Here is a 10,923-nt window from a genome sequence, read left to right as displayed (position 1 = left end):
GTTGTTTTCTTTTTTCTTTTTCTTTNTTGCGTTTCTTTTTCTTCATTGCTGTGGGGTCAGTTTCAGCCCCTGGGGGACATCGAAGTTGCCTGTGCTGAAGACGTCGATTGTGTTTTCCCCCTTTTCCTTCTTTTTCTTTTGCGTCGTGTGGGTTTCTGTGCGTATGCGTGTGCGTGTTGTTTTTGTTTGTTTATGTTCCTTTCTGCTTTTTTTTTATTGGGCGTGAGTATGCTGGCTGGGGTTGTGTCGTTGCACGAGTCTTCGTGTGTCGAGTTCCAAGTATATATATATATATGTATATATGACCTTTTCTTTCTCCCTCTCTCTCTCTTTTTTTTTTCTGCGTCCCACGTGTTGTATCGCCACTGCCTGCTGTCGCCTTCGGGTGCGGAAGCCGTCGCGCATGAAGTCTTGCGGGGTGTGGCGGCTCAAGTATTTGCGTGCGTCGCGGGTGGCCTACGGCGGCTCGGTGGCCGCGCTGTTGCGCGACTATCTGCAGCAGGGGGCGGAGACGCACGCCGCCAATCTGCCGGCGTCGCAGAAGTACTTCTACACGCAGCGGGGGCAGCGTGACGCGCCGATCTCGCAGAGGCACCAGATGGCTCAGCTGCGGCTCGGCTCCGCGCAGGTGTTGACCTCGACGGCGGGGAACATCGCCAATCACAACGAGGCGCACCCGCTTTACTACTCCCAGACCTCCCCGCGGGCGGCTGGGCTCTGCGTGTCTCTCGTCGTCGCGCTGAATAAACTGCGAATTCGTCGCCTTACGGAGCTTCAGGGCGCGTTGATTCCGACGCTGCTGCGGGGCAAGCACGTCATTGCGCACGCCGAAACGGGAACCGGCAAGAGCTTTGGCATGGCGCTCGCCTGCGCCAATCGAATCATACGGCAGAAGATTAACTACCGTCTCCACACGGTCATCATTGTTCCGACGGAGGAGCTGGCGTTGCAGTACGAAAAGTGGCTGCGTCACTTTGGCGGTGCCACGTCGCAGGTGGTGCAGGTGGCAATCGAGCGGGTTCCGATGGAAACGCAGCTGGCGAGGCTGCACAACATCCAGCCACACGTGCTGGTGGGAACGCCGCAGCGTATTGCCGACATCCTGCGACTCAGTCCCACGATCCTGGGCGAGAAGCTGCGCCGCAAGGTGGACTGCGTCATTCTTGACGAGGCCGATATCATCTTGGCCGCCGAGGTGCGCTTTGGGCGTCAGACAATAAGTGGGATCAGCTTGGTGGATCGTCTGTTCCGCAGTCGCCCAGAGGAGGTGCCGGCGCAGTTGATTGCGGCAAGCGCTACCGTTGACGGCCGCACGGCGCAGGCCCTCAACACTTGGATGCGCAACGACAAGGCGATACGTCTGACGACGAGTTTTGTGGAGCACACAATCCCGCAGACAATTAGCTTCTACTTCTTTGCTGCCTCGCCGCGACACCCACTCCCCAGCTGTTTGGAGCTAATCCTCCGGCTTATATGCAAGCAAGAAAAACATCCGCGTGTTCTTGTCTTTACATCACTTGAAGCAGTGGAGAAGGTGGTTAATTTCTTGAGCACACTCCAGCAGCACTGCCGCGAATTGCGTGAATGGTTGCAAAAGGACTCTAACAGAATCCTTGCGGCACCTTTGCAGTCGCTGGGGAACACAACAGGGGGCCAATGCGGGCCTATTGTGACTGGGTTGCGCGACGTGTATGTGAAGGATGATAGCTCGCTGGAGAAGCTGAACACCGGTAAGTTGTTGGTGGGTGTAGGGAGCCACGAACTGAGCCGCGGAATTCATGTCAGTGGCATCACGCACGTCATCTTGTACGGTGAGTGCCCAGCTGCAGCGGCTTTCGTGCACTGTGCGGGGCGGACTGGTCGAATGGGGGCAGAAGGTCACGTTGTAGTGCTGTATCCGCCGTCCTCGGGCCGTACTGTGCAGCAGGTGTGCCACGCGGCGGAACTGCCGTTTGTGCCCGGGCGGATTGAGCAGGTGGAGGATCTGCTGGGCACCGCGGATTTCGCCTCCGCGGAGGCCCTGGAGGAGTTACAGAAAGCGAATTCGCAGAAGCAGGCAGATGAAGCCGAGGAATACTTTGTCGCCATGGGCCTTTCAAATGCGTGACAAGGTGTGTCTCTCTTTCTCCTTCCTTGTGGCGTTTTTTTTCTTTTCCGAGTTTGCTGTTATTGTTGCTGCGCCCTTGATTTTTGCGCTTCCCCGGTCCGTTTCTTTCGTTGCCGTCCCCGGCCGAAGATTAAACCGCAGCAGCGATAATCTAACGAGGCCTCGCGGTCGCCGTACGCCTCTTTTTTTTTTATTGTTTATTCTTCTTTATTTCTGCGGTTGGGTTTGGTGTCGGCGGTAGGAGGCGAGGGGAGGGGGGGACGCCGTCGTGGCGCTGCCGCCTCTTCATCGCTGCCGCCTGCAGCCTCGCCACGGGAACGCGGCGGCGCACCGGCGTGCTGACGGGTGACATGCCAGCGGCGCGGATGCACGACGCGGGGCACGAGCTGACGGCCTACAGCCCGCAGGCGGCGGTGGGGGTCGACGACCGTGTCGACGCTCTTGTGCCGCCCGCGTACGTCCGGCTGCCGCTGCCGCTGCAGGAAACACACGCCTACCACGCAGCCCCTGCCGCCGCCGAGTTCGACGGCGTTGTCATGCGCCCCAAAGAACGGCTGGAGTTTCTTTTAGAGAGGGAGGAAGTGGACACAAAACGGGCGCTACTGAGTGGGTTGGCTGGCCAACCGGCGCACTCCACCGGGCCGTCATCATTTTCGTCTTCGTCTCCGTCGGCGGCGGCGGCGGCGGCGGCGCCGAATGCTGAGGACGCCGTCGCCTCTCGGGTCCTTGGCTCGCTCTGCGACGCCTCCCACGTGACGTCGTCTCAGCTCATGGGACAGTTAGTCTCGCACGTTCTCTTGAGCCGCACGAGCCCCACGCGGGTGGAGGCGGGGTGCATTGCCACCGTAGACCTAAACCACACTGTGTTGGGGTCCGTCGGCCGCGACGGACCCCTGCCCAGCCGTGACGCTCACGGCGACGACATCTGCCAGTTTCCCGATGAGCGGCGTGGCAGACGCAAGACGAGGCTGGCGAAGCTACGAGAGGCGGCCCTGCGCAGTCGCGCCCTCGCCTACGCGGCACCGCTGCTCTGGGTGCCGGGGTGTGGGCGCTTCCAGGTCACACGGCTCGTATGCCATCATTGTTGTCTGGGGGACCCGGACGCAGAGGCCCTCGCATTTATTTTGCGTAAGCGCCGCGCTGCTGGTTATGTCTGCTTTCTAGAATATGTCGACCTTTCATTCAACAATATCACAGACGACGGCGCTGCGGCACTTAAGAAGGCGATCAAGTACAACAAGCGCATTCAAAAGCTCTTCCTGCTGGGTAACGAGGGCCTGCAGAAGATGGAGATCCTTGAGTCGATACAGAGGCGGCTCAAACGGAATCAGGAGGGGCGAGCCAATTGGACTCTGCTGCAGCACCTGAAGTGGGTGATCAAAGGCTATTAGCGAGTCCTCCACGAGGCGACAAAGAAGGAAGGAATGAAAGCAATGAATCGTAAAAATTGCAAACGCCATGCATTTTTCTTCCTCTTCTGAGCCTGTACGGAGGCAAGTATGCCGCGGACATGTGTGGCTTTATTCTGCACAGCGTCCGTCTGAGCTTTAAAACACCAATCGTCTCATCGTCTGCTATTTCTCCTCTGGGAGGGCACGTAATATTTTTTACCAAACTCTTATTGTGTTTTGTTGCTTATTCCCCTCATGAAATATATACATATATATATATATATATATGTTTCTGTCTCTTTGTTCTTCCTGCTTGCTTCTGCTCCACTGCGAAGTGAGGCTCCTGCGCCTCCCCGGTAGCAGGAGGATGCCAGAGACAGGGGAGGAAGTGACGCCGCCAGAGACGCTCCGGCGTGCTGCTCTGGAGAGCCGCCGTGCCTGCCCTCTTCACCTGATGAAGGCTGAACTGCCCAGAGCTGCGGAGTCGCCGCAGTTGTGTGCATCACCGTCGGTCCCAGAGCTCCTTGACCTTGTGCGTGCCGTACGACTGCAGTACATGCGGTTAGTGGTGGAGATCGCCGAGGCATCTGGAACCACAACCTCAGTGGATGCTCTTGCTACGGCTTCCAAGCAAATTGAGGCCCTGGCGCACCCCATTGCCGAGCTGCAGAGAGGCATTCGAAGCAAAAACTCGCAGTGTGTACGTCTGGCACTGCGTGACCACCTTGCGAATGAGGTGGAGGCGCGGCGGCGGGCACTCTCACGCATGGGGGCAGCACTCAGCATAGCGAGGCAGTGTGGATGATGGCTTCTCGTAAACGAAGAAATAATATTAATAATAATAAAAGTGAGTGTTAACTATCTTTGCCGTCGTCTACGGTGGTAACGCCCTAATCAACTTTGCTTTCACTCCGTGTAAGGTTGCTAAGGAAGCCTATAATGTCTGGGGATCGAGCGACAGAGACGAAGCCGACGACGACGTCGGCCCTGTACTCTCCGACAACCATGGCAGAGGTGGGTGCGTTACACACGGTCAACACCTACCTTGGTACAGGTCTCAGTAATTCTCCGGAGTTTCTGAAGGAACTGCCAGAGGCGTGCAATCGGCATGTAACCGAATTTGACCTTGCTGCCTACGGCAAGGACGAGTTCACTTTGTCAATGGAAAAGAAGGTCATGGCTCGCATGTTTTCTGCCTTTGATGTGACGCAGTTGGGGTACCTGGAGGAAAACAAAATTGAACACATGTGCCGCTACCTGGGCCGTGACATGAGCGAGAGCGACATGAAACAGATGAAGAGTGAGATCAACGCCATCGATGGCCACATCACGTTTGAAAAGTTCTGGAATTGGTGGTGCTTACATCCCGAGGTCTCCGCAAAAAAGGACTGCTTTTCGATGGTGTCGCTTGATTTTGCCGTGCCGTATCACCAGCAGCAGCTCTTGACGAAGGAGGAGGGCGAGATGTATACGCCGAGTTACCGGGTCTTGTACTACTTCAGAGACGTGGAGACGGGGAAGGAGCGGCAGGTGTCGCCTTGGCACGACATTCCACTCTATGTGCGCGACCTGGTGCGCACAAAGCCTGCGTCGCTGCCGATGAACCGCTACAATTTTGTCTGTGAAATCCCCAAGTGGACGCGTGCGAAGTTTGAAATTGCCACAGGGGAGCCGTTTAACCCCATCAAGCAGGACATCAAGAACGGTGTTCCGCGGTTCTACAAGCATGGTGATATGATGTGGAACTACGGAGCGCTGCCGCAGACGTGGGAGAGTACCGAGGTCGTCTTTGAGGGGGGCTACAAAGGCGACAACGACCCGATCGATGCCATTGAGATCGGCATGACGCAGTTCAAGGCGGGGCAGGTGGGGGCCGTGAAGGTGCTTGGGATCCTCGGCATGATTGATGACGAGCAGATGGACTGGAAGGTCATCTGCATCTCGCACAACGACCCCATCTGCCGCTTTTTGAAGGACATCCACGACGTGCCAAAGTTCCTCCCAGGGTGCCTGGACGCCATCCACGAGTGGTTTCGCGTCTACAAAATTTGTCAGGGAGGCGTTGAGAACAAGTTTGTCTTCAACGGGGAGTTCAAGGACAAGACGTTTGCGATGAAGGTAATTGACGAGTCGCATTACATGTGGGGCAACCTTCGCAAGATCAACAAAAAGGAAGAAGTCTGATGAGCAGAGAATCCGGACGGACTTTTGCGAAAAAGTTGAAGAAGTGATAAGATGAGGGAAAGAGTAACCGCCTGCTGTTTGTTTTTTTTTTTTGATTTGGAAGGGATGTTCATTATTATTTTGACCACCTTCCAACCCCGCGTTTCACCGCTCGGCGCGTGTGGGTTGGTGCGTTGTCGTAATACATGGCAAAAATAACAAAAAAAAAGAACAACGAGTAAAAATTGGTGTTAGTGCAGTGAAGCGATGCTTTTTTTTTTGGCTTGCGTCAAGTGGTGTGTTCGTTGTTGTCGTAGTGTTTGTGCTCCGCACCATTATTATTACTGTTATTATTATTTTCTTCTTTTTTTTGACTGACGGGTCTGCCCGCAACCGCCTTTGCCCTGCTGCGCGCCCTCTGCCCTAAACCCACGGCAATAACAGCGAAAGTGCAAAAAGGAAAGAAAAAAAACGAAGAGAGATGGGCCTAGTGTTGAAGGCGCCGGTAAGGCCCCAGGCCCCTTAGAGGGGGAGAGAGAAGAAGGGAGCGAGGTGTGGTGGGCGTAGTAGGGCGTCTCACTTATACACATATATATATATAAACACATATATTTCGTGGTGGGCGTTGTTCGACTTCTGCGTGTGCTGTTCCCTCCGCCACTGGCGCGTCGACGGCTGCCACCACCTTCTTCTTTGCTTGCGTTCTGTCTGTCTGGGCGGGCTGGGGCCGTGTGGCGTCAGGGGGAGTTGAAAACCGCAGCGACGCTCGCGCAAAAAAAAAAAAAAAGAAGGGGAAATAAAAAAAGAGCGAAGTTGTGCAAATGGCCTGCTCAACGCGTTCTCGATGGTTGCGTCTTCTGGCGTTGACCCTTTTGCTCGCTGTTGCGGGGAGCGCGGCGGGGGTGCGGGTGAACCGCCCCGCTTTTCTTACGCATTTGGAACACGTCGGGAGGAAGCTGTCAGTCGGTCCGCCGCGCTGGAGCGGCAGGGAGTACAGTGGGGAGATTCTTCTGGTGCGTGGGGCTGAACTGTGCCCCAACACCACCAGCAGCGGCAACTGGAACGGGGCCATCGTCTTGGCCCTGGACAACAAATGCGACACTGTTGACCAAGCCGTTGTGGCCCAGGGCAAAGGCGCCTTGGGCCTGCTGCTTGCGAGCTCGAATTCTTCCCTACGCGCAGGCGGAGATGTACGTATTCCGGTGGAGGTGTTGCCAAGTAAGGAGTATAACGCCATTGTCGCAACGGTGAATGAAGGAATACCAGTACACGTCTCCATTGGGCGCTCACTAAATGTCCTGCGTTTCGCTGTGTGAAGAGGGCGTTGCGACGTACTCCACCTCTCCTGCCGTCCGTATTGCACCTTGAGCCCCTCTTGTGGACGCTGGCACAACGGCGATGCTTGCATTGCTCTTTGCTAAAAAAAAAAAAAAAAAAACGATCCGCGTCAATTTGTGGATGCTCACTTTTTTTACACACTCCCTCTGCAGCACCGTTCCCTTCCCCTCTTTCCTTCCTGGATCCTGTACGCTTGTTTTGTTTTGTTTTGTTTTGTTTTTCTGAAGGGGATAGGCAGCTTACACGACTGTAAATTCGCATATATAGGCGGGAAGGAGCAAGGGAGGTGACGGCTTCTCACCGGCAGCGAAGCGAGAGGGAGGCGGTGTGGGTGTCTCTTTTCTCTCGGCTCCGATGGTTGTGGAGGCGAACGACTCGCTGCATACAGTTGTGAGTCAACTGGAGCAGCGCATGCTGGAGCTGGAGGCGCAGAGGCGGCAGCTGGAGGCGGTCCTGCGTCAAATGCAGGGGGATGAAAAGCGTCTGCTGGAGCTGAGGCAGAGGCTCGCACAGAGCGAAGAGGCTCACTAACGCCGGGTTGAGCAAGTGAGGTAGAAGAAGTTGACATTTGCCCTCTTTGTTTTTTTTTTTTTGCGCGTCTGTGTCTGCCGGCAGGTTATTGAAGCCGTAGTGGCGGAGGTGCGCCGCCACCACATTGTTGACGGTTGTGGTTTTCTCTTTTCTCCCCTTCAGCTCGCAGTTTTCGCGGCGCGACTCTCCTTCTCCTTTTTGCTTCTTCCTGTTTGGGATCTTTCCCAGCAGGGGGTTGGGAGAGTGTTGCTGCAAGAAGAAGAAAAAATGCGCCGGACGTGGCTGCTGTGCGGGCGGGTGACGCCACTCTCGCAGCCCGCCATCACGCAAGCGCTGCAGTCCACCGCGGGATGGCGCATGGAGGGCAACTTCAACAAGGGCGCGATCTGCCATGATTTTGAGTTCCAGAACTTTAGGCAGGCGATGACCTTCATGAATGCGGTTGCCGCCGATTGCGAGGCGGCGGGGCACCACCCAAGCTGGACGAACACGTACAACAAGCTCCATGTGCGGCTCACGACGCACGACGCCGGGGACCGTGTCACGCAGAAAGATATTGACCTGGCTCGGCGGATGAATGAAGTGTTTGTGAAAATGTCATCTCCCCCGCAGTGAGGTCTGGCAGCGCGGAAGCTGCGGGGAGCCACGCTTTGGCCCTCGTGGCTTTACATGCGCCTTCATCGGTGTAAGGGGGAAAAACGGACCCAAGCGAAAGGCTTCATTACTATATACATATATATATATATATATGTGTGTGTATATGTATATTCAGATGAAGTGGTGGTTTGAATCGCTTCTGTATTTTGCTCCGCCTTTTTTTTCTTCTCTCTCCCCCCCCCTTTTTCCGCCGTGTTTGGTTCCTCCTTTTTTGGTCCCGAGGGCCGCGAGGATACATATATATATATTCTCACACACATACACGCACACACCGTTTTGGCGTCGGTGGCGGCGCGGTTTGATTCCTGGAGCGATGCACTCCGACGATGCGGATGCAAGGGGGAAGAGTGATACCGATGTTGCTTCAATGCCCGAGGGTTCGGCTTCGTGTCAGGCGTTGGAGGAAATTCCTGTTGGGCACGCAGAGCGTCTTCGCCTCATGCTGCGGCAGCATGGGACGACGCCGAGCGCCTTTGACACGCACTCGTTCCTCAAGCGGGTGCTGCTGCAGCCAGAGGGTTTGATCGCCCAACAGATGAACGCATCACTGGATGATGTCTGTGCCCTCTACGGTCATGTTAGTGCTGCTCTTTTGCGCCAAGGCAACTCCCTGCCTTCTCCCACGTCGGTGGCCAGTGCCCTTTCTCGCCGCCACCGCCACTTCATTTCTACCGGGCAGGGGCCTTTGGATGCCGCCTTGAGGGGTGGTGTGGGGTGCGGCTTGATCACGGAGATCACGGGAGCCTCCGGTGCCGGAAAGACAGCGCTTGCGCTTAGCCTTGCGATGCGCGCCGCAAGCCACCCCAAAACGGACAGCAGAAGGGCCCGCACGCTGTGGATCACCACGGACGCTTCTGCGTTCCCAGCGGCGGTGGCGGCGGAGGTGCTGCAGTGGCACCTCGAAGCCCGCAGCTGCAGTAGTGACGGGAGCGGCGAAAACGCGGAGGATGCCCTTCGCAATGTGGCGGTGGCGGTTTATCCCACCCTTGCGCGGCTGCGGGAGTATTTCCCAGCCTTACGAAGCCACTTGGCACGTCAGACGGGGCTGCGGCTTCTGGTGATTGACAACTTCTCCCTTCTGGTGCGACGCAGCTTTCCGGGCGTGGAAGACGAGGTGAAGGAGCGCCACGAGGCCGTGGCAGGACTAATGAGCGTCCTAAAGAGCATCGCAGAGGAGTTTCGCGTGGCCGTTGTGGTCACAACGGTCTCGGGGGAGGAACTCGGCCACGCGTTCCTTCACGCCGTGAACACGCGTCTTCGCTTGGCGCAGTGCCTATTGGAGCCCCGAGGCGCATTGGGGGAACAAGCCGAGGGTCAACCACGGGTGACGCGTGTACTTGAGCTTGTGAAAAGCTCTGCAGCTGCGGGTTGGCGCTTTGAGTGCGAATTTGACGGAATGTGTTTGATGCGAGCACGACCGCTTGACGCCACTGCGGTGCTGCTGTTTGAAGATGCCGCACTGTTCGGCGTGGACCCCATTGGCCATGTGACTATCCCAACATTTGTCTATTGCTGACGTGGTGATCACAGAGGGGAAAGAAATGAAAGAGAGAAAGAAAAAGAGAGTGAACATGCTGCCGAGGGCGTGCTGTCCACTCCCCTTCTGCGGGGGGTGGTGTGCCTGTATCACTACCTGCTCCGCTGCATACGGGGCATCGCGACCCCCTCCCTTCTGCTTCTTGCCTTGCCCGCCCCAAAGGGGGAAAGCAAAGCGGGAGAACGAAAAAGGAAGGAACAGCCAAGCGATAACACACACAGAGAGAGAGAAGAGAACAAGGAGTATGAGCTACGACCGTGCCATTACGGTGTTTAGCCCCGATGGGCACCTCTTTCAGGTCGAGTATGCGCAGGAGGCGGTGCGCAAGGGCCTCTGCGCGGTGGGGGTGCGTGGAAAGGATAGTATCATCTTCGCCGTGGAGAAGAAATCGGTGCAAAAATTGCAGGACAGTCGGACGATTCGCAAAATCTACAAGCTGGACGAGCACATCTACCTTGCCTTTGCCGGACTCTCCGCCGACGCCCGCGTGCTCGTGAACCACGCGCAGCTGGAGTGTCAACGCTTTCGCTTGAACTACGAGGATGCCGTGGACGTTGACCTACTCGTCCGCTACGTGGCCAAGGTGCAGCAGAAGTCGACGCAGTCCAGTGGAAGCCGTCCGTACGGCGTCTCGACGATCATCGGCGGCTTCAACGAGAACGGGCAGCCGCAGCTGTGGAAGACGGATCCCTCCGGAATGAGCTCCGCCTGGCGGGCGGTGGCCATTGGACGCAACGACAAGACGGTGCAGGAGTTCATGGAGAAGAGCTACCAGGACGGCATGACCCGCGACCAGTGCGTGCACTTCACCATTAAGGCCCTCCTGGAGGCGGTGGAGAGTGGGTCGAAGAACATTGAGTTGGTGGTGCTTGAGAACAAGCGGGCAGTGCACATGAGCGACCAGGAGCTGCGCGCGTTCGTGAGCGAGGTAGAGAAGGAGCGGGAGGAGGAGGCGGCCAGGAAGAGGCGTCTCGCTGAAGAGGAATGAAGGAGGGAGAAGTTGGGGAAATGCCAATGACCGACAGAAGGCGTCGGAGAGCGCGGAAGCAAAGAAACAAGCAAAAAAGCAGCCGATGGGAGTTGCTGGGGATAGCGCAGAGCCGAGGCAAACGAGCAAACACGCAGAGAAAACCCATCCCCAACATGAAAAAGAAAAGAAAAAAGAAAAAGAAATAAGAAAAAAGCGAGTGGGCATGCGC

At 56.5% G+C, this 10,923-nt stretch overlaps 8 protein-coding genes across 8 annotated transcripts, besides 12 other annotated features; all 8 read left to right on the top strand.

Moving 5' to 3' along the window:
• Positions 1-4: 4 nt before the first annotated feature.
• Positions 5-43: a microsatellite.
• Positions 44-144: 101 nt separating this feature from the next.
• Positions 145-177: a microsatellite.
• Positions 178-280: 103 nt separating this feature from the next.
• Positions 281-303: a microsatellite.
• A 100-nt stretch (positions 304-403) lies between these two features.
• On the top strand, positions 404-2,107 carry Tco025E_07047 (putative DEAD-boc ATP-dependent (RNA) helicase; the record flags this gene model as incomplete). Its single annotated transcript, XM_029373914.1, has 1 exon — positions 404-2,107. The coding sequence occupies one exon, from the start codon at positions 404-406 to the stop codon at positions 2,105-2,107; it is 1,704 nt and encodes a 567-aa protein (XP_029226006.1).
• Positions 2,108-2,457: 350 nt separating this feature from the next.
• Tco025E_07046 (uncharacterized protein) lies at positions 2,458-3,498 on the top strand (the record flags this gene model as incomplete). The annotated part of the gene is made up of 1 exon (XM_029373913.1): positions 2,458-3,498. The coding sequence occupies one exon, from the start codon at positions 2,458-2,460 to the stop codon at positions 3,496-3,498; it is 1,041 nt and encodes a 346-aa protein (XP_029226005.1).
• A 260-nt stretch (positions 3,499-3,758) lies between these two features.
• Positions 3,759-3,786: a microsatellite.
• Positions 3,787-3,865: 79 nt separating this feature from the next.
• Tco025E_07045 (uncharacterized protein) lies at positions 3,866-4,303 on the top strand (the record flags this gene model as incomplete). Its single annotated transcript, XM_029373912.1, has 1 exon — positions 3,866-4,303. The coding sequence occupies one exon, from the start codon at positions 3,866-3,868 to the stop codon at positions 4,301-4,303; it is 438 nt and encodes a 145-aa protein (XP_029226004.1).
• A 20-nt stretch (positions 4,304-4,323) lies between these two features.
• Positions 4,324-4,343: a microsatellite.
• Positions 4,344-4,437: 94 nt separating this feature from the next.
• On the top strand, positions 4,438-5,682 carry Tco025E_07044 (putative acidocalcisomal pyrophosphatase; the record flags this gene model as incomplete). Its single annotated transcript, XM_029373911.1, has 1 exon — positions 4,438-5,682. The coding sequence occupies one exon, from the start codon at positions 4,438-4,440 to the stop codon at positions 5,680-5,682; it is 1,245 nt and encodes a 414-aa protein (XP_029226003.1).
• A 313-nt stretch (positions 5,683-5,995) lies between these two features.
• Positions 5,996-6,033: a microsatellite.
• A 209-nt stretch (positions 6,034-6,242) lies between these two features.
• Positions 6,243-6,273: a microsatellite.
• Positions 6,274-6,433: 160 nt separating this feature from the next.
• Positions 6,434-6,466: a microsatellite.
• Positions 6,467-6,482: 16 nt separating this feature from the next.
• Tco025E_07043 (uncharacterized protein) lies at positions 6,483-6,977 on the top strand (the record flags this gene model as incomplete). The annotated part of the gene is made up of 1 exon (XM_029373910.1): positions 6,483-6,977. One exon carries the CDS (start codon positions 6,483-6,485, stop codon positions 6,975-6,977), a length of 495 nt encoding a protein of 164 aa, XP_029226002.1.
• A 103-nt stretch (positions 6,978-7,080) lies between these two features.
• Positions 7,081-7,099: a microsatellite.
• A 93-nt stretch (positions 7,100-7,192) lies between these two features.
• Positions 7,193-7,219: a microsatellite.
• Positions 7,220-7,797: 578 nt separating this feature from the next.
• Positions 7,798-8,145, top strand: Tco025E_07042 (pterin-4-alpha-carbinolamine dehydratase; the record flags this gene model as incomplete). Its single annotated transcript, XM_029373909.1, has 1 exon — positions 7,798-8,145. The coding sequence occupies one exon, from the start codon at positions 7,798-7,800 to the stop codon at positions 8,143-8,145; it is 348 nt and encodes a 115-aa protein (XP_029226001.1).
• Positions 8,146-8,255: 110 nt separating this feature from the next.
• Positions 8,256-8,298: a microsatellite.
• Positions 8,299-8,500: 202 nt separating this feature from the next.
• Positions 8,501-9,703, top strand: Tco025E_07041 (DNA repair protein; the record flags this gene model as incomplete). Its single annotated transcript, XM_029373908.1, has 1 exon — positions 8,501-9,703. The coding sequence occupies one exon, from the start codon at positions 8,501-8,503 to the stop codon at positions 9,701-9,703; it is 1,203 nt and encodes a 400-aa protein (XP_029226000.1).
• Positions 9,704-9,968: 265 nt separating this feature from the next.
• Tco025E_07040 (putative proteasome alpha 7 subunit) lies at positions 9,969-10,712 on the top strand (the record flags this gene model as incomplete). The annotated part of the gene is made up of 1 exon (XM_029373907.1): positions 9,969-10,712. The coding sequence occupies one exon, from the start codon at positions 9,969-9,971 to the stop codon at positions 10,710-10,712; it is 744 nt and encodes a 247-aa protein (XP_029225999.1).
• Positions 10,713-10,869: 157 nt separating this feature from the next.
• Positions 10,870-10,907: a microsatellite.
• Positions 10,908-10,923: the final 16 nt, after the last annotated feature.

Source organism: Trypanosoma conorhini, assembly GCF_003719485.1.
Source record: "Trypanosoma conorhini strain 025E chromosome Unknown Tco_14.4_contig_00515, whole genome shotgun sequence".
Taxonomy (NCBI): domain Eukaryota; phylum Euglenozoa; class Kinetoplastea; order Trypanosomatida; family Trypanosomatidae; genus Trypanosoma; species Trypanosoma conorhini.
The sequence above is the reverse complement of the archived record's forward strand: the minus strand, read 5'-3'. Positions and strand labels throughout refer to the sequence as shown.